At 52.3% G+C, this 20,812-nt stretch overlaps 1 protein-coding gene across 8 annotated transcripts; it reads left to right on the forward strand.

Moving 5' to 3' along the window:
- The first annotated feature begins 738 nt into the window (after window positions 1–738).
- LOC133364970 (zinc finger protein 135-like) lies at window positions 739–20,280 on the forward strand. 8 transcript variants are annotated; one of them, XM_061586107.1, is made up of 6 exons: window positions 739–776; window positions 6,181–6,341; window positions 7,468–7,580; window positions 8,212–8,322; window positions 10,835–10,948; window positions 11,389–20,280. In XM_061586107.1, the coding sequence occupies exons 3-6, from the start codon at window positions 7,550–7,552 to the stop codon at window positions 12,933–12,935; spliced, it is 1,803 nt and encodes a 600-aa protein (XP_061442091.1). In that variant the 5' UTR covers window positions 739–776; window positions 6,181–6,341; window positions 7,468–7,549; the 3' UTR covers window positions 12,936–20,280. The 8 variants fall into 8 exon arrangements, with proteins under 8 accessions (XP_061442091.1, XP_061442087.1, XP_061442094.1 ...); XM_061586103.1 differs by lacking the exon at window positions 739–776 and adding an exon at window positions 817–1,089; XM_061586110.1 differs by lacking the exon at window positions 739–776 and adding an exon at window positions 817–1,089 and having other exon boundaries at window positions 7,471–7,580.
- Window positions 20,281–20,812: the final 532 nt, after the last annotated feature.

Raw genomic sequence — 20,812 nt, forward strand, 5'->3', positions numbered from 1 at the left:
ACCCAGATCCTTTCAGCTGGATATCTCAGGGATGGCAGCTGGCACCTTCTGCATACACAGTAGCTGGAATCTAGCCATTGTTGTCATTTGGCTTCACTGGGTTCTTTTAGATTTTGCACTGTCTGTCTCGGGAGGGCTTGCCCTGAAAGGCGGCTTATAAAGGATGCAAATAAAAGGAAGTTCTCCAAGCTGGAGCTTCCCCCTGACAGGCCTACAAAGAGCCACCACCTGGCCCATGGGAGGGAGAAAGGGAGTGGGGCAGCTGTGCTGGGAAGGTATGCGCCGGAAGGCCATAAGGATGGGCACAGCGGGCGTTGTTCTCCAGGACAGCCCAGCACCGGCCCGGGGGGGGGGCAGCTGTCACCTGCAGCCCCCCGGCTAGCAAAACTGCCCTCCAGGACGACTATGCTGGGCCCCTCCACAGCGGGAGGCCCGGAAGACGCTCTACGGCTACGCACACAAGATTGTCTCCTCTCCATCCTTCTTGTGCTTTCCACATAAAGTCGTTATAGGCCTCGGGCGCTCCGCGCAGAACTACGTCTCCCGTGGAGCATTGCGAGGGAGAGCCTTCCGCGAGAGGGAGGCCGCGAGACTTAGCAAAGCATCGCGAAATTTCTTCTCTCTCGGGCAAAAGGAAGGGTGCTAGGGCTCCCGGCTCTGAGCTCAACGGAAACTCAGTTTCCCATAATGCCGTGCGGCACGTCGGTGCTAACCAATCCCTGTTAGGCTGGGACAGCAGAGAAGACCATGAAGAAAAGCAAGGAGGGGAGGTGGAAGTACGTATTTGCCCCCGCCCCGCTCACCAGGCAGGGGGCGGGGATTGAGAGAGCAGTACTTTCCGGTTCCTTCATCCGGGTCCTTCTGTTCATTAAAAAAAAAAAAAGCGTGTAAGGAGAGGGGAGAAGGGAAAAAAACTCCAGTGGCCTCGCCCCTCCGCCGTGCGGCGGCCGCGTGACGTCACCGCGTGAGGTCACCGAGCTCGGCGATGATGCGACGGTGACGCGGGCCTCGCGTCCGCCACGGCCGGGACCGTCACGGTGTTGCTATGGCAACACCGCCTCCCGGGTCAGGGGGTCACCGCGCGGCCTGGTGAGCGGGGCGGGGGCAGAGCTGAGGGCCGCTCTGGGGCCCGGGGAGGCCACCGCGGGGCGCTGGGGTTGGCGGGGGGCTCCTGAGGGAGGAATTGGGGGGTCCTCAGGTGGGGCGGTGGCGCCCGAGGCGGCAGCGGGGGGTGGGGAAGCCAGGGCTGCGGAGGGAGGGGGCTGAAATCTGGGACTGAGCCCCCTCCCCATTGAGTCAGATGCCACTAACACCCCCCCCAAAGAGCCTCGACCCTTTAGTACGAGCCCGTTGGGGCCCATCCTGCCTGCTGGGCTCACAGGGGCCCCTCCCTCCCTCCTGTCAGGGCCGTGGCAGCCTGGCTGCCCAAGGAGTGGCTTCCCCCCGGGCGCCCCTGCAGGGATCGCGTGGCCTGCTCGGTGGGTGGGGGGTGCTTTCGCCTCAGCTGCATCCCAGCTCTGCGGGCTCCCTCCCAAATGCCAGAAGTCGCCTGCACACAAAGCGTCGCTCCGGAGCGGGTCACTTGCGGAGCATGTTCCTCCAGCGGAATGGGTCACCCTTGGGCTGGTGTCACCCGTCTGCTTGTGCGCAAATGTCTCCTCTGGCTGCGAGGCACCCCACACGCTTGGACTTCCAAGTTCTCCTCTGGGGCCATCGGAGTCCAGGACTGATTGTCCCGAGCAGTTGTAAAGCAAGATTGGCTCCATTTATATTCTGAATTGTGTAGGAGAGCTTTTTTGGCTTCTGAAGTTGTAAATGTGCTTGATGTAATCGGTAAGTGGGAGGCAGTCATGTCTTTTGATTCTAGTGGGAAACCCTGGACATGTGGCCTGCAATCGGAAGGAGCGGATCTCAGTCTTTTTTCATATTCCTCTGAACTGTGGCTGTTCAGTACCCATAAAATGGGGATTATTAGGTGCCGGTTCATATATTTTCCATAGATGGATGTATCATCTGGCAATTCTTCCTGAGATCTGGGCAGTAGTGATATGATTACAGGACAATCCTTTGAATTTCTAATGAGGAGGAAGGTTCATTGAATTTAATGGGGCTTTCTCCTGGGTAAGTGAATATGGAATTGTAGCTGTTGAGTGCAAAGCTATTGTTTCAAACTTCCTAGCTAAAGTGTGTACAGGATTGCAGCCTTCAGTGGCCATTTAAATGACTCTTCAAACCAAAACCAGAGTCATATTGGGGGGAGGGGGGTTGAAAATTATTTCAAAATTGAGTCGCATAGATGCCTTTTAAAATGTGATGTTGGTGACCAAAACATCTGGGTTTCTTCCAACATGGCAAGGCTGAATTAGTGGCTGTGAAAAAAGTAGTAGATAGTTGGCCAGAGTGGCAAGGAACAAAGATATCACAAGTCCTTGAGCCATGGCAAAATGTTGCCCTTGCGATTGAGCTGGAAAGAGTGTGGACTTGGATCCAGCTGGATGGCGAAGATCAAAAAGAGATTTGTAGCCTCTGAGGAAAATTGAGGGAACTGCTGTTATATTTCTGGGGTTGCTACTAAAAATGGCTTGTTTCCTCCTTTGTGGCTTGTGCTGGGAAGGTTCTGTGGCTGCCTGGCGGGTGTGGCTTTGGTCCTGCATCGAAGGGGCTTGTGCTCTCAGAAGTGGAACCTTTATTTGCTATCTGGCCAGTTCTCCCGTTTCTTTCCTGGATCTGTAACTGGCTTCTAGATTTTCCTTGAGTGCTTCTGGCAGTGGTTTGGACTTCCCATCTTGACGGCAGGAAGTGATTAACCTAAGCCTGTTAAGGTTAACTTGCATCACAACTTTCAATTCCATAAACACTTTATACTAAGAAGGTTTAAATAAAAAGAAGAAGAAAAAATCAGTTCAGATTTCAAAGCTTTTGTCTGAAAAAGAGAAGTGCTTTTCCCAAGTGGAGTACATAGCTTATGTGAAAATTCTTGTAACTTGATTATGGCCAACAACTGTCCAAAACTATCTTGGCCCAGGAGTGCTTAAGGGTTACCTCTTTCTCTGGCTGCGGAATGGGTCTGTGGCTTTGCACTGAACATGGGAGGAGGACTCTGGAATGGCAGCAACACCCTCTCCCACCTGTTTTCCAGAGAAAACAGCCTTGGATGGGACAGGTTGGGCTCTCGGCCGGGCTTGGCTGTAGCCAGAGAGAGAGAGAGAGAGAGAGACAGCAGGGACTTGGGGGGGGGTATTGCTGGAGGCCCCAGGCCTGTCTTTTTCTTTTATGCTGATTCCAGTCCTTGGAACAACTGTTCCCTCACTAATGGTGAAACTGCTTCACCATCCTTCAAGTTTTTCCTCAAGACCAACTTCTTTTGCAAAAGCTCTCTCAGTCAACACTTGTTCACTTTCTCTGCACCTCTGCTATGACTTCATCCTGTTGAGGTCTCAGTTCCTGGCATCTTGCCCCAGCATAAACATTCTTTGACTGCCTGATACAGACGGTGAGCCTTCAAAGTGGGAGCATATCTGTGATTTTGAACTAAATACCCCTTAAGTAGGAGTAATGCTGAAGCTTCCAGGCTGCTGTGAAGGACGAAAGGGGGCCTGCCAGCTCTGACATTCTAGTGGCTGTGAGGGGAGAAAAGTCAGAGCTGTTCGTCTGCCAGGATTGCTGGAAGTACCAGTTGATAGATGACTTTAAAAAAAGAAAATACTGAAATAATATAAATAAGAGGAAATGAGTATTGATAGCAGTGATCCTAGATATCTGGTCAGGGTGTTCCTTCTAAGACATTTGTTCTGTGAGCTGCACATTTGTTTACAAATTCAGTAAATAAATATATAATACTAAAGGAGTCTTGCAGGTGGCTACTTTCCTGGGCAAATATTAATTGTCTCCTCACAAGTGGCTTGCCAAACCTGCCAGAATTCACCCTGTGACACATGAACAGTTGAAGGCTTTTTTTGGAGGCCTTGAGTTTTCATGGGTTTGACTGTTTGGCTATAAACTGCTGGAGGCTGGGAGTGGAGTCATATTCCCTCGAGTGCCTTGTTCTCCTAGAGTGTTTGGGTTTGCCCATTGTTGGAGCAGGTTGTGCCCCTGTGTTCATCAGGTGGAGCTTGCTCTTGGGATAGTCCCAAATCAACTTCTCTCAAAGCTTCAAGAGAGCTATAATTGCTATGGGGATGTGTTTTGATTGCTCTGGTTGGATAAGGCAGATCAGGGCCCAGAGAACTTTGTAAGTGCTCTTCTCTTCAGTGTGATACTGTATGCCTGCAGTTCAGTGGGTAGACAGTTGACTTTCTGTTTGGAAATCTAGGTTCAGTTCCCGGTTCAGCTGTAGAGTTTGTTGGATCACCTTGGGCTTTGCACACCTCTCAGCCTAACCCACCTCTTGGATGGGAAGGAGTAGGAACTTTAGTATTATAAAAGAAATCACGAATCTCAACGTTCAGGATGCTGGATTCTGTGTCCAGGATCTCAAGTCTGTGTTTGCAGAATCAGACCCATCACTGCCCTGGATAACTTGTAACTTTCCCTGAGATCTTGGGATCCGGCAGGCTAAAAAAGGATAGAAAGGCAGTGGATGGAATACCTGAAGGAGCCTTCATTTCAGGGCATAGTCAGTCACGGGAAAGAAGGGTCTGCAGAGGCTGAGAATGACCCACCTCATAGGAACATAAGAAAAGTCTTGCAGTATTAGATGACGAGTCAATTATTCTATCATTCTGTTTTCCCGCTGTGACCAGCCAGACATTTACAGGAAATTCTCATACAGGGTATGAATGAAATGGCTCTCACGTGCTAGCGCTCCCCTAGCAAATGGTTTTCCATGGCATACATGAGGCTGCAAAAAGCCATCCTGACTAGTAGCCATTTGGTTTCTTCTAATCCTTTTTGAAGGCTGTTTTAAGTTAGTGGCCATTGCCGTGTCTTGTGGCAGCAGATTCCATAAGTGAGTTGTGCGCTGTAGTAGGAAATACTTTCAGTTTCCTGTCCTAAACCTGCTGCCCATGAATTTCACTGAATGATCCCGAGTTCTGTTATTTATTATACTCCCATTTATATCCTGCTGTTAGGGTTACAGATCCTTTCAAAGCATACAAGTGAAATATAGATACAACAGCACAGTCCCAATAAGGTAATGTCAAAACATTAAAAACTCGTTAAGTTCCTTGTTGCAGAGCAGTTGGAGGCTGATGTCCCTCTGGAGCAGGGGAGGGGTCTGGCTAGAACAGGAGAAGATCTCTGGGGCGACCTTGGCCTGCCTTTCCCCACTCCCTCTTGTTGCATGAGCTCACAGTATGAGGAGGGAGGGAGAAAATCTTCTTTCCCTCTACTTTTTTCTTTCCATGCCTAATTATATAAATAATTTGTGTCCCCTTTACTAAAATGTAAATGTACTGCCTTCAAGTCAATTCCAACGTATGGTGACCCTCTGAAGAGGGTTTTCATGAGGCTGAGAGGCAGCGACTGGCCCAAGGTCACCCAGGGAGCTTCATGGCTGTGTGGGGATTCGAACCCTGCTCTCCCAGGTCGTAATCCAACTCCTTAACCACTAAATTTTTTTTTAAATAACTCTTAGGGAAGGAGTTTTAGCCTCTGTTGCTGTCTTTCTGCATCTTTTCTAGCTGTACAACATTACTTATTTTTGAGTTGGGTTAATCAAAGCTACCTAGTATTCCAAATGCAGCAGCTGCAGCCCAATATCTTTCTGTGGAGATGACCACAATGTTCACCCTGGTTCTTGGGACCTGCTGCTCTTTCCTCTCTTGTTCTCTACAGATCTTGCAATTCGCGTGTCCCTCTCCCCCCACCCTCCGCATTCCAAGTGGTGTGTGTGTGTGTGCAAAAAGGCCTGCCTGCCTGGTGGTTGTATTCCCCCCACACACACATTTGTGAGTGAAAGGATACCTTTAATTGGACCAGTTTGTCTCCTGAAGACTGGAGATGAGGTTATGACGTGTATATTTCTTGAGTTTCACGGTTCAGTATACAGAAATGAAAGATGAATAGCTTACCCAGGCAGTTCTCAGCGTGGCTGAATCTAGTGCTTTTAGAACAAAAAAGGCAGTTAAGTTTATGCAGGGACTGAGCAAACCTAGATGAGGGGTCAGGTTACACTGGTTCCCAGTACCCTATTTGCTTAACGTTTTTTCTGTGTCGCCCCCCCCCCCATTGATGCAGGGGCTTTTGGAAGGTGCAGCAAAAATAAACTAGTGGAAGAATGGTCCAAACGGTCAGACTCAGAAGACGAATCCCATTTGCCTTTCAGTTGCTGAGGAGAAACATGGTCTCCCCTCCCTGGAGAATTGTCCTAGGAAATGCCTGCAAGGGAGGCTGCCCAGGTAGGGGAAGGCTGAGCCATGTGTTGGAGCATCCTCTGGTTTCTTCTGCTTCCTGAATTTCAACACCTTGCTTGCTTCCTGCGTGGGGAGGGCCCCGCCCCGAGGTCTACTGCTAGGGGTACCCAGCATGGTTCCCCACCCAGATGTTGTTGGGCTTCTTGACAAGGGGGGCCTGGCGCCAGCACTGTTATCTTTTCGGCGCCAGGTCAAGACTTTCCTCTTCTCCCAGGCATTTTAGCATGTGTTGTTAAATTGTTTTAAATTTTTAAATTGTGTTTTAAATTGTTTTTAAAATATGTGTTTTAAATTTGTATATTTGTTTTTAATGTTTTTAGTTACGGTAAACTGCCCAGAGAGCTTTGGCTATGGGGCGGTATATAAGTACAATAAATAAATAAATAAACTCCCATCGTCCCTGAACATTGGCTGTGCCTGATGGAGTCCAACAATATCTGGGGGGCACCACGATGGCTGCCCCTGTCCCATGCACTTTGATTGACAGTGCTTGTGTCCAGTTGGATGCAGCCGTTTGATGGTGGGTGACTGGTGCTAGGCAAGTAGGGTTTGCCCCATAGAGATAGGGTGTAGGGTGGGGGGAGGCAGGTAACGAGTCTCCATCTGTCTGTAGCCACTTCTGGGCCCCCGTAGGCGAAGTGAGCGCCACTCTTACCTTATTTTGCTTTGCGAGAGATGCTGCATCTGATCTTTGTTCCCATTACAAATCTGTGGAGTTCTGGATTTGGGCTGGGCTGTCCACGTCTTAACATGTAATAGTCATAGCTGAGGCTCAGTGTCCGACCCCTGCTTTGCATGCAGAAGGTCCCTGGTTCGTTCCCCAGTGGCATCTTCAAGTAGGGCTGGGAAAGGCCCCTGCCTGGGACTGAAGAGCCTCTGCTAGTTGGGGGACAAGGTCAGGGATAGCCAGTGATATACGCCCTCCAGATGTTGCGGGCTACAGCGCCCATCATTCCTGACCATTGGCTGTTGGGCTGCCTCGCTGGCTGTCCCCGATGGGCCAAGGCTGTCACTCTGCATCTTCCACTGTGCCTGTGTTGGGCTTCCTGGTTTCTGAGGTGGCTTACTCTTGAGCAGGGCAATGCTGAGCAGTCTGGCTTCTCTGTCATAGCAGGTGACGTTTGAGCCTCCCCTGGTCTGCGTCTCCCTGGAGGAGCTCACGGAGAATCCGCAAGGAGCCGGTGGATGTGGTGATGGAGAACTACGAGCTGGTCACGTCACTGGGTAAGCCGCCCCTGGGTTTGTGTGGGGAAGGCAATTGCTGGCCAGAAACCAGAGGGAGAGGCTGCTTGTTGTGAATCTGAGAAAAGCCTGGTTCGTTGTTCACTCCGGCTGCGCTCAGGGTGGGAATGCGGAATGAGGCATGGAGGCTGTCCCTGGCAGGCTGCATGTAGTTATATTGGCATTCGGGGCCAAAGTGTCAAGAAGCCTCTTCCCTGCCAAATACTGTGTGCTGCATCTTGTCTCCGCTCTGGATAGCTGAGGCCCACCTGTTCTGCAAGGGGTGAAGCGCCCACTTAGTGTCTGCTGTTGCAGCATAGCTGTGAGGTTTCAAAGGCATGATTAGTCATGGCTGGCTGGATCTGCTTGGGGGGGGGCTTCAGTGCGAAGATGTGATTCTGGGGTAGGTTATCTACCAAGAAGGAGCCCCCTGCCTTTTAAGAGTCCAACCTGGGGAGCGGGCGATGCGAAGGGGCCTTTCCAATGTGTCTGTACCCCAGGAGTGTTTCCTTCCTGTGCCGGATGTTGGCCTCCTGAGGCAGCAGCTGGAGTGTGCCTCTTTCTGGGTTGGCGCTTGAAAAGCCATCTCCATGAACCTTGGTGGTGCCTTTTTGTTTTTCTTACTTCCCTCCAGGCTACCCGGTTCTCAAACCTGACCTCCTGTCTCGGATTGAGCGTGCTGGAGAGCAGTGTCTTGGTGATCAGCTGGACTCTAGCAGGGGGATTCCAACAGATCCCTGCCCAGGTAAGCAGTTGGGTTAGAAATCACTGTTCTTCAACCTTGGGCCCCCAGATGTTTCTGGACTACAACTCCCATCAACCCCAGCCAGCTTAGCCAGTGGTCAAGGATGATGGGAGTTTTAGTTCAACCACATCTGGGGACCCAAAGTTGGAGAACAGAGGGCTAGATTCCATACTTGTTTATATTGCTTTTCACTCCATTGGGAGGGGGAAAAACTCACTGTTGTCCATGCACTGGTAACCTCCAGGCTGGATTACTGTAATGCGTTCTATTTGGGGCTACCCTTGGGGTTGGTCCGGAAGCTGCAGCTGGTGCAAAATGAGGCGGTGAGACTCTCACTGGGGCAGGATATCGCCAACATGTCACCCCCACTGCTGAAAGAATTGCACTGGCTGCCCATTTGCTACCGGGCCAAGTTCAAGGTTCTAGTCTTGGTGTACAAAGCCCTATACAGCTTGGGACCAGGATACCTGAAAGACCATCTTACCCCTTATATACCCAGTCGATTACTGCGCTCTGCAAGTGAGGGCCTTCTGCAGATACCATCGTATCAGGAGGTCTGTTCTGCACAACAGCAGTGTCGTGGCACCCATTCTATGGAATTTCCTCCCTTTAAATATTAGACAGGCGCCATCTCTGTTATTGTTTCAGCACCTACTGAAGACTTTCCTCTTTCAACAAGCCTTTTAAGTAGAGACCTTATCCCAGTCTGCGTCTGTGCTGGAATGGTTTTTTAAGATGTTTTTAAAGCTTTTTTAAAATATGTTTTGTTTTAATATATTTTAAAGTATGTGTTTATGATGTTTTAAAGTGTTTTTAGTGCTTTTGTTTGCTGCCCTGGGCTCCTGCTGGGAGGAAGGGAGAGATATAAATCAAACAATAAATAAATAAATAACTGAAATATTTTTGCGGCTCTTTCTGGTGTCTTTGCCAGACCCCTTCTCCTCCTCGAGCCGAGGGGCTTGGGCAACATTTAGAGAGCTCAGCTGGGAGGCTGAAAGAGACGGTTCCCCCTCATGCATTCTCTGATTTTGTGGGGTTTAGCAGCTCCTCCAGTGAGCCTGGCTTGTCCTTTGGCACAGCCGGGTGGGAGGCTGCTTGAAGGAGCAGGCTGCATTTTCCCAGAACCTCCGTCCGGAGACTGTTGTGTCAGTTTTGGACAGTGCATGCATGGTGTGCCCCCCCCTCCACTGTCCCAGCTTACTGGGAGCTGAAATAAATACTGTATCTCTGCTGGGAACTGATGTTGAGACCTCTAAGCAGTACTGTACCTCTCACTGATTGCAGTTGAGCTTAATTTTAGTAAGGATAGGGATTTGTAAGCCCCCCCTCCCGCTCCCTGGTGGTGGTTCTACTGCAGTTTCTGCCTCTCCCATACTTGTGCTGCTGCTGCACTTGCCCCCCCCCCATGCATCCTTGACTTGTTCTCTCTGTTGGCAGTGTAAGTATAGGCATTCAGAGAATCCCCATTGTGTACTTAGGGGGAAATGGCATATTTCATATAGAAAGCGTGCAGATTTTTTTTTACTTTAGATGCAAATCAAATTAACAGTGACATTTAATTGCAAACTTATATTACACATTTATGTTTTCGGTAGCATCAAAACAGCAGGCTGTAGAAAACGCAATCATGTTTGCACTGAAATGGGGAGGAGTTTGGCCTGGGGGCTTTAATTGGCAGGAGCTGTGCAGGGTTCAGAAGTCCCACCACCTTATGACTTCCATGCTTGTGTCTTAGCCTTCTGCTGGAACTGCCTGGGTTTGTGTTCTGCTTATCTTTCTCCAGCCACAGAGACAGCACAGTTGTCTCTTATATTTTGAAAAGCTGGGAGTCTGCTTCCGCTAAAGGCTGGTGATGCCTGACTTTGGTTAGGCTATCATGAGCCAACATGGTCACAATCAGTTTCCTGATTCTGTGTTGAGGAGGGTGGGCTGTTAAGTACCAGTTATGTGCTTAAGCTTTGAGAACAACAGATCTGTTAAGTCAGGTATAAAGGCCAATATCAGTCTTCCCTAACTTTGCTTTCCAGTTATTGCTTTGGATCCCAACTCCCATCAGCCAATGGTCAGGGTTGATGATAGGGATTGTACTCCAAACTATCTAAAAGGCACCAGTTTGGAGATGGCTGGCCTTTGTTATGAAATATTATGATATTATATGCTTAGCTCTGAAAAGAAGGGACCGCTCGCAAGTTCTATTCTTATTGTTGCTCTCTCCCCAAGTTCCCTTGTCTTACTGCAATTCTGCCTCGCTGTCACCATGCCATCAACTTCAGTATGCCTGCCTGCCTGCCTACCTTCCTCTCTCTCTCCCCCAACTAGAGATAAAAGTCACGCAGGCCGCGTTGAGAGCTTCAGAGAGTCTTGGAGCATGATGCCGCTGTGGGGTTTAATTGCTCTTTCCCTTCCACAGAGATGGCTGCTTCATATTTTCCCAAGAGTCTCTGTTAGCCAACTGCTGATGCTCATGGAAAGTGCAGCAAACTCACCCCTTGTTCTGTGTCCCCTGTGCCAGGCTACCGGTTTTTCAAACCCGAGAGTTTATCGTGGATTGAACGGTGGGAGGAGCTTGGTGTAACGGACCGTCAGAAGCTGGAGGAAGGCAAGCTGTGCACAGGCTCCTGCCAAGGTGAGGAAGGCACGGCTGTGGAGCCATCGAGTGAGGCCGAGAGTGTTCCTTAGCATTGGTTTTATTCTAACAGTAATGTCTGTAAGAGGGCTGGGGAGCCTGTGGCCCTCCAGGTATTGCTGGACTACAGTACCCAGCATCCCTGCCCAGTGACTATGCTGGCTGGGGGTCAGAGGTGACAGTGCGAAGGAAGGACTTCTTCACACAGCACATCGTTAAACTGTGGCGTCCACTCCCACAAGAGGCAGTAATGGCCACCAACTTGGCCTCCGCATTGGACCCTTCCTGAATGTTTGCTACGGGGGAGGGTGTTGTCTTTCAGCCCGGCCGTGGGCTTCCCCCAGAGGCTTCTGGCTGGCCGCAGTAGGGAACCGGCTGCTGCCATACATGGCCGGTCGGCCTCTTTCTCATTCTCCTGTCTCTCTCTCCTTCCTGTGCAGGAGTGGCTGGACGTGGCAAGGCCATCAAAGAGGAGGAAGGTGGTCAGAAGGGCTTTGTGGCCAGCTTGGAGCGCTACCAGCTCTTCCCCGACAGCTCTAGAGCAGGGCTCTTCCTGGCCCCCAACGCTGCACAGCTGAGAGCCCAGCCCCGCGTCAAGAAGGAAGAAGCGGCCTCGTGCGAGCCGGGCCTCTGTGGTCCCGGGCGCCCCTCCCCGGGCCTGGGCTCAGGGCCGTTTGCCTGTGTTGTGTGTGGGAAGTGCTTCCGGCAGAAGCAGGGCCTCATCACGCATGGGCGCATCCACACCGGCGAAAAGCCCTACCCTTGCCTGGAGTGCGGCAAGCGCTTTCGCCAGCGCCCCAACCTCCTGACGCACCAGCGGGTGCACACAGGTGAGCGCCCCTTCCCCTGCCTGCGCTGTGGAAAGCGCTTCAGCCAGAAGGCCAACCTGGCGGCTCACCAGCGCACCCACGCCGTCCAGGAGGGGCTCATCACCCCGGAGCCCAAGACGCCGGTGCCGCGGGGGAGCCGCCAGACGGAGAAGCCCTTCCCTTGCAACGTCTGCGGGAAAAGCTTCAGCCAGCGACCCAACCTCATCACCCACCAGCGGATCCACACGGGCGAGAAGCCCTTCCCCTGCACCGAGTGCGGCAAGCGCTTCAACCAGCGGGCCAACCTCATCACCCACCGGCGCATTCATTCTGGCGAGCGGCCGTTCCCCTGCGCCACCTGCGGCAGGCGCTTCAGCCAGAAGGGCAACCTAGCGGCACACCAGCGCACCCACTCACAGCAGCGCCCCCATGCCTGCAGCTGCTGCCCCAAACGCTTCAAGGGCGAGTCAGCCCTCCGCGCCCACCAGAGGACCCACCGGCAAGTCCTGGGTGCGGATGCGTTGACCAGCACCCTCTTGGCAGCTCCCAGCCTCCAGCAGGCTCTCCCTGGTGATCCAGCCTCAGCTGCACAGAGGGCAACGCCAGCCACCCGCCAGGATCTGCCAGGGGATCCTGCTCCGGGTGTACACCGAGCCGGGCAGCAGCAGCAGCCGCCGCCGCACGGGGCTCCTCATGGGCAGAGTCTTCCTGCAGACCCTCCACCTGGTCCACACACAGCCGCTGTTCCAACTGGGCACCTCCAGGGAGTGGCCCCCGGCTCGGACCAAGGGCCGAAACTCAGCGCCCCCCCAGCAGTGATGGATCCCCATGCCGAGATGCTTCATTGCCAGCGCCGTCTCAGCCTGCCCGCGCTTCCCGTCTCCAGTGCGCATTCCGTGGTTCCCATGGGGCAGCCCCAGCCAATCACCTCCAAGCCGAAGAGCGTTGCTGGCCCGAGCGAGATGCTTCACTGCCTGTGCCACGCCAGCAGGGCCTCCTTGGTCATTCCCCACCCACCGCACCTGGGGCAGCTCCAGCCAGGGAGCAGAGATGCCCCTGGCCGAGCCTGGCTGGGAATCCCTTGCCCGACGCGTACCCTTCAACTCCAGCAGGGGGCGCAGAGCCATCCAGGAGCTCCCAACCCGAGACTCTGTTCGATCCCGGACTCCCTGCGATAGCTTTCCTCCCCGAGGATGGGCGCTGTGCGAGCACAGACTGTGTGGGGCCTGGGCATGATTTCTTGACTCCCCACTTGTAGCCCTTTGGGGCAGGCAGTGGGGCTCATGCATGTATCGTGGACAGGAGAGCCCTTGGCCTGCACTGACCCCCAACTCTCGAGACACCTGCGAGAATCCTCTCTTTGTTCCTGCGCCTCCTGGCATACGACCCACCAGAAAAGATCAATGTTTTGCAGGGACACCCAGCATAGAGTGGACACTCTCCTCGCGAAGCTTTCACATGCGGGGGAGCCTGCAGCTCGTGGGGTGTATTGTGCCAAGTGTATTCCTGCATCCCAACAACCCCCTTCATGTACCGCATCATCGTTCCCCCCCCCCCCCGGAACCAGCAGAGGGAAGAACTAGATGGAACCCTTCCACCCAGAATCTCAGCATCTTTGCAGTGGAAATCTGTCTCCCCAGTGAGAGAAAGAGGGACCCAGAAGGAGGCACTGTCTCCAGTTCCTGGGCTGGTGGTCAGCAGTGTTGCCGGTGTGCCTGTTCCAGGTTTCCTGGAGAAGATGACTCTGTGGGACTGCCTTCCTTCAGCATGGCCCTGTTGTGAACCTAGCAAACGACAGCCAGGAGCTTCTCTTTGGGGGTGTAGAGGCAGCGGGTGCAGGAGAGAAAAACATCCTGTACAAATAAGTGGGAGATGCCTTAGTTGCAGTGCCCCACAGGGCTGGTGGGAGTTTTCTAGCACGCAGGAACGACGACGTTGGCGTCAGCCTGTGTGCTCTGCAGGCGCTTGGTTGACTCAAGATAGCGCTTTCCCCCACATCCTCGGCCTTTTCCCCCTGTGCCTCCATGCAAGAGAGGAGGCAAGGGAGGCTGGGACTGAGTCCGGGCTTTTGCAGAAGCAAATGGACGGCTGACGTTGCCTGGAGGGGCAGGGGAGGGAAATGTGTGAATTTGTGCCAAGCTACAAATGGCAACCAAACTCTTTAAGACCACCCTGCTGTGCACTCCTTGAGTCCTCTAAAGGGCAGAGCAGACTCTGTGTGTGTGTGGCCTGGGGGGGAGGAGTTGGGAAGGTCCTCCTGCCTATCAGAGTTGGCATGCTTTGCCTCTGTGTGGACGGGGTTGGTGGCAAGAGCCACTGCTTCTCCAAAGAGTGGTGGAAGGGAGGACTTGAACAGATGGTTCAGAAGCAGTGTGTTGCTGTGGAACGGTCCGGATCCTGCCGTGGGCTGGGTTGGACCAAGAACTTCCCAAGAGTTGATGTGGACGTAAGAAGCGAAGCTGGCTCTGCGAGATGTGGAGAGCTCTGTTCCTTCATTTTAGCTGGGGGGGGGAGAGGTAACCCCCTCCACATGGCCATCTAGCTAGCTCTGTGCAGATGTGAAGTGGGGGACCGCCCAGGAAGGGAGGGACACGGGTGTGCCTGCTCCGTACTGCAGTGCAGGGTTTCCCCTTCATTGCCAAAGCATCACTGCAGCGGGTGGCCTAGAAGTGGCTGAAAGAGCCTCCTCCCAGCCTTGTGCTCTCCGGAGGGCTACAACTCCCGTCAGCCCAAGCGTCACGCTGCAGGGCACCAGCTGGGGGAAGGCCGTTCTGTAGGACGTGAGCTGATGAGGTATGGAAGCGCATCGACCAAAGAGGCGGGGTTGTCGCTGGGACTGCTGAGCGGTGGGGGGGATTGCTCTCCGGCGGTCCCTCGGGAAGGGGGGCTGGGTTGGGGGACAGGAGAAGCAGCAGAAGCACTTTACAAACGACACCCCTCCCCCAAAGCAATGGGAGGTCTGCTTTCCCGTCCCCTGTTCTACCTTGGATGTCGTATGGCTGTTGTGCTCCCTGTCTGTCGAATTAGCCTGCGTGCGCCGGGGCCGGCTTGGGGTCTCCAGCCCCTGGGCGTAGGCCTTCAGGAGCACCTCTGGGCGGCACCTGCTCAGTGGAGGAGCCACTCAGGACTCTGCAACTTACTCTGCTTGGAGAAGGAGCCCCACTGGTGAGGGAGGAGTCTGTGCCTTACGCCCTCAGATCGCTGCTTTGTTAACCGGCCCTGGTTGGAAGTGGTGTTGGTGGGGGGCATGGTTGACTGCACATAAACTGGCCAGGGGCTTCAGGGTTAGGGTATGGCACAGTCGGGTTGAAGAAGGGAGTGGAGGACGCTGGTGAGCCCAGAAGCAGTGGGGGCTCCAAGGGCACCTGTCTGTTCCAGACTGCCATTGCGGAGGAAAGGCATGAAAGCCGCCAGCCTGCCCTGCAAGGGCTCCTCTGCTGAGACTGGCTCTTTGCCTTCAGCCACTGTGGGTCTGGCCAAGCCTGAGATCAACTAGACCAGCTGGTGCCAACCTGCTGCCCTTCAGATGTTGGCCTACAACTCCCATCAGTCCCGGCCACTGGTCCCAGCAACACGTGGAGGGCACCAGGTTGGTGAAGGCTGGACTTGATTCTGATGTGCCAAAAGGAAGAGAAGCTCTGTGTGTCTGGAGGGGGCAAGGCAAGGGGGGGCTCTGTGCCCAGTGACGGATGGAGGGAGAGATGGGGCCACGAGGCCACCTGGGAGCCCAAAGATGCGATTGGGGCACCTTGTGTGTCTGTGTCTGCTGTCGGTGCCTTTTCTTTGGCCAGGGGTTAGGTAGGGGAGCAGTGTGAAGGGAAAGAGTGATCATACGCAAACACTTCTGCGGCTGCGTTTGAGTGAAAAAGGGAACCCCAGGGGACCTGATTGGTGGATGTCCCTCATCCAGTGTTAGGCCGAGCCTGGCACAGAGCAGCGGGGTGGGCCTCTGTAAGTTCATTCAACATTTGGGGGTGGTTTGCTTCCATCTCAAGACTCTGCTGTGTGGTCAGTGTCCTGTCTTCAGCTTAGATGCTTAAGTGTGTTTGGGGGGAAATGTACCCTGGATGCCAAGATGTGTCTGGGAGGGTTTTTTTGGCAGTCTGGGGATGCAACCCTTCCCCAATCGACAAGAGGAAAACTGGCCTCTGTATCGGTCTGCGTCCTGGCCTGAGTAAGGGATACCTGTCCACCCCCCAGCCTGCCCCAGAGGCTGGCGAGGACCTTGGGTCAACTCCGGCAATGGAAAGGTCAGCTCCTCCTCCTGAGGGTCACTTCTCTAGGCTTTTGCACCAGATGACACTTGTGAACTGAACCCCCCAGAGCAAGCATGGAATAAGCTCCATTGGGAGAAAGTGGTTCTTTCTCCTGAGTAAACACATTGGCAATGCACTGTCAAACTCTTGAGGTTTTTAGAGCAGCTGTTTGTGGCAGGCCTAGGTGTAGGGCAACCCCGTGGCAGGTTGCAGGTAGAGAGAGAGAGAGAGAGAGAGGCTCTGCTTGCGCCTGATGAGCCTCTGGAACCATTGCCTTTAAATGCCAAGTGAGTTTGCCAGCTATGCTGGAACTGCTGCTGCTCTGTGGGGCCTCTCCAGGAAGCCAGGCAGCTTTGGGTCCTGGGGCTGCGGCTCCCCGCTTGGGGAGGGAAGGAAAGAGCAATTGGGATTGTGTGAGGGAGGGGGAGGAGTGGTGGCCGAGACTGTTTTTGGTCCTGTATTGTCCAGTTGTTGTCATGACTTCAGCTTAGTGTGCTCCACAGCATGGAAACCCAAATTTAGGGTGGGGGTGGGTGGGTGGGAACGGAGCATATAAAGCAGATTTGCACAGACGTGCTTACTTTGCATTGTCCTGGTTGCATGCTAAAACACCACCAAGGGGTTGTTTGGAGAAGGGCGGGACGTGCGCTGCCAGGGAGCCAGGACTCGGCAGAGACAGGAGGAACAGGCTGAGGCCGGCTCTCCCTGCCTAACCGCTGGCAGCCTCCCTTGAGTCTTCCCCAGCTTCTGCTCGCTCAAGCTGCTTCGATGAGTGCTCGGAACAGGCCTTTGATTTATACTCTGTGTCTGTGTGTGCACAGAGCAAAGCTGTTCAGCTTGGGGAGCCTGCAGACATTCGGGAAGGCCCTGCCGAGTCCTCTGCGTCGCTGTTTGGTGCCTCCCCCGGTGTCAGACTTGAGGCCTGTTTAGAAGCAGAGGAGAGGGTGCTTGATTGTGATAGTGACCCCCTCCCCTCCTTGGACCTTGGAGTGGACCACTTAAGAACTTGGCGTCCCATTCATCTTCCTTTGGAGACAGCTGTGGCTATCGGAACCCCAGATGGGAGGTGGGATGGGCCAGACTCTTGTGCCCCAGTGAAATGCTGTTGTCGGGGGACCTGCATGTGTCTTGCTTTGCAGGAAGGAGTCTTCTCCCCACCCTTCTTGCCATGCATTTTTGCTTACTCCCCCCCCCTTGCTTGAGTCACCTCTGGAGGAGTGCTCTGTCCTACAGATAAAGCTTTCTGAAATGCACTTGTTCTCTGCTTGTAGTCCAGATTAGGTAGGTGATACTTAGGGCCCTGACGGGTGGAACAATCTTGCCTTGATGGCTGGTTGTTTGGACTTTGCTGAGTTTCTGGCCCTTCCTAGCTTTTCTGTTCTCCCCCTCAGCAATAGCTAGTTGATGGTGAAAGAGTGTGTGTGTGTGTGAGTGAGAGAGGGAGGGAGGGAGGGAGGGAGGGGGCAAAATGGTTAGTTACTGGAGTGATGTCCCTTTATGTCTCTTCCCTTCTCTCAGTGAAGTCTGCTGGTCCAAGCAACTGCCAGTGGCCTCTTTGCCCTCTTACAAGAAATGGGAGTTGAACTTGGAGCACCAGGAATCAGCCTAGGAGTGACCGTGGCGCTGTACACCTTGGTCCTTCTGTGGCAACTTCTTGGCTGTTGTCTGTTGAAGGGTTGGCTGTGAAGGTGCCACTCCCCCCCCCCGATAGCTGTGTTATAGGCAGAAAGGTAATAGACGAAACTTTTATCATCACATGCTGGAAAAAGCTACACCTGCTAAACTGCCTGTCGTGGGCCTGTTAACTGAGCTTTTGTCAGGAGTAAAGGTGGCATCTGGCATGGGCAAGTGTGCCATTCCTTGGTTACTCAGCGCTCAGCATCCACCTACGTCCCTCACTGAGCCGGAAGATCTGAGGATTCGGTATACAGAAAATGCACCCATTCTTCAATAGTGTTATTGGAAGATAAGGACGGTCTTTGTTAGGTCAAACTGGTGCTCCCTTCAATCTGTCCTGTAGTTTGACTGACAAGATGGACTTGAGGTGACGGTTGGTCAGGTGGAATCCCTGGGAGGAAGAGCGTAAGGCCATTGGATGGTATGAGCCACCCAGTTCTAAATCCAGCCTCTAAAGGTTTAGATTAGAAGCTCCCATTTGGCACATGCCTCCGTCACACATTTAAACCAGCTTGGAACCTGTTTAACTGCCATTGCACCCAAGTATGAACCCCTGGGAATGATACACCGTGGCCCCCATCTGATTACGTATAACAAAGACCCATTGAAGGAAGTTTAGCTGTGACCAATCTGCTCCATTGTTTTTATTGGGACTTAACAACTAAGGCTGAAATTGCCCGTAACAAAAGCTAGGTAACGGGAAAGTTGAGTTAAGGTAAAAATGTATAAAAAAAATACAAAGCTTGTATTACTATGAAATTAATGTCTCATATATAGGTACACAATCACAGGAATATAAATCCTTATCAGGTCAAACATGTTTTGACAAAAGCTTCCTAAGTGGTGGCCTTATTAAAAAACATAACATTGCAATTCCATATACTTTGATGTCTGATTTGCAGGTACTTCAAGAAGGTGAACAAAACACTTTCATATGCAAAGGGGTCCCAAATAAACACTTGATAGTACCCCAGTGTGGCTCAGTGGAGGCCTTTGACATTTCAAAACTTCTCAGATGAAGGATTCTGGAAATATTTGACTAAGGGAAGTCTAATTTGTGGTACTGTCAAGTGTTTATTCAGGACTCTTTGAAGATCGTTCTGTTCCCTTTATGTAATTGCAAACCAGAAATCAAAGCCTATTGAACTAAGATGTTAGATTTTTAACAAAACCATTGAGGAAGACTTTGTTGAAATGTATTTGGCCTTTTAAGGATTAACAGCAGTGTGCTTATATGTGATACACATTTAATTAAAATGAAAAAATCTATTTCTTTATACTTTATTGTAACTCAGTTTTTTCCCCAGCTCATTGGGACTTAATCATGGCTAACTTTAGCTGGATCCAGATTGTTGGTTCTGTGAAGGGACGAGGCTTCTGAAACTGAGCTCTCAGCACCTCCACAAAAAATTCAGTTCTTGAGGATTCCCGTGTGCAAGAACTCAACAGTGGTTAAACCAGTTTCAAACAGGCTTAAAATGCATAGCTCATTTGTAGCTCCCTGTAGGTGGTGAGCTTGCCCTTCATTTTCTGTGAACTGGATGGGGGCTAGGCAGAAACAAAAGGGCTGAGATGCTGAGAGGAAGAAGGTGTGTCTCCCTGAGCTATGGTCTAAGCACGGGGGAAAGGTCTCAGTCTCTTCTTTCCACTCTGGAGCTTGGAGTTAGAGCCTCATGCCTCACGTCCTCTTGCCCTGAAAGTTTACAGTTGAGTGCAGGGGTCCGCAGCAGGTGAAGCCACAAAGTTGAGTAGGACTGAAGAATATAATTGCTTTGCTGGATCAGACCGAGTCCCAACACTCTGTCTTGGGTAGAGGCTAATCAGTGGTTTTCGCTGGCCATCTGGGCATGATGGTGAATGGCCAGCCTCTGTTGTGCACTGCAACCCACCCGCCTCTGTTGTGCACTGCAACCCACCCACCTCCGCCAGCATCTGTTCCCGCCTCTGCACTTGGACTGTCCATTTAGTCGAATCTGTCCTCCATTAATTTGTCTAAGCCTTTTGATAAAAAGACATCTATGTTAGTGGCCATCGCAGCATCCTATGCTATTGCAATGAAACACATGAGTGAATAATCCATTGTGTGCTGAGATATTTTTGTTCATCCTGGACCTACTGCCAGCTAGTTCCATTGGAGTTGCTTTGATCCATCAGGATATGAGCTGGACAACTGGGGGGTTGGGAGATCCCTGCCCCCCATCATGATGCTTTGTAGCCTGGAGAGAGAGAAGGTTTGTATCTGTCAAGGTTTGGTGTCTTCAAGGACAGTCCCAGGCAGGCAGCTGCTGATGGAACGAGGTTGCAGGCTGGGCAGCCAGATTGGAGAGATTATTGGACCCACCAGTGTCAGCGAGTGGAAAGCTCTTCTGTGGTGTTGCCAGGAGACCTCCAAGCACTGCCCTGTGCCTGCACCCCTCTTTCCTCTGCCTCTTTCATGAGCTGCCTCCTTTAAGACATGTTGGTAATTTCATCCCCATTAACCCAGACTGGCCCCTTAGGGCTATTCCAGATGTATTATTATAATAATTATTATGTTTTATTGTTATTTTCTGAGCTATGTTTGTTTGCAATAAAGGCTTTCTTACAGTTGGTGGAGCGAGCATTCTGCTTGTGTGGGAGATGCTTGCATGGGCTCAGGGCGGGTGGGGAGCTGGTGGTGGTCTGGAAAAGAAGGCATCCTTAAAGAAGACTGAGGGGAGATATGACGGCACTCTTCAAGTACATGAAAGGTTGTCACTTAGAGGAGGGCCGGGATCTCGTCTCGATTGTCCCAGAGTGCAGGACATGGAATAGTGGGCTCAAGTTGCAGGAAGCCAGATTTCGACTGGACATCAGGAAAAGCGTCCTAACTGTTAGAGCCGCATGACAATGGAACCCATGACCAAGGGAGGTGGTGGTCTCTCCAACCCAGGAGGCCTTCAAGAGGCAGCTGGACAGCCATCTGTCGGGAATGCTTTGATTTGGATTCCTGCATTGCGCAGGGGGTTGGACTCAATGGCCTTAAAGACCCCTTCAAACTCTTCTATGATTCTATGATATTCAAGAAGCTCCCAGGCTCAGTCCCTGGCATCTCCAGGGAGAGAACTAGCATCTGAAATCCTGGACAACTGCTGCCAGTCAGT

This window comes from Rhineura floridana, chromosome 10 (genome assembly GCF_030035675.1).
Source record: "Rhineura floridana isolate rRhiFlo1 chromosome 10, rRhiFlo1.hap2, whole genome shotgun sequence".
Classification (NCBI taxonomy): domain Eukaryota; kingdom Metazoa; phylum Chordata; class Lepidosauria; order Squamata; family Rhineuridae; genus Rhineura; species Rhineura floridana.

What these genes read in the sequence shown, in the direction of transcription:
- LOC133364970 (XM_061586107.1), top strand. Translation starts at nt 7,550, where the DNA reads ATGGAGAACTACGAGCTGGTCACGTCACTGG. An exon ending in CGAGCTGGTCACGTCACTGG is followed by an intron (nt 7,581 to 8,211) that starts GTAAGCCGCCCC and finishes ACTTCCCTCCAG; the next exon opens with GCTACCCGGTTCTCAAACCT. An exon ending in TCCAACAGATCCCTGCCCAG is followed by an intron (nt 8,323 to 10,834) that starts GTAAGCAGTTGG and finishes CCCCTGTGCCAG; the next exon opens with GCTACCGGTTTTTCAAACCC.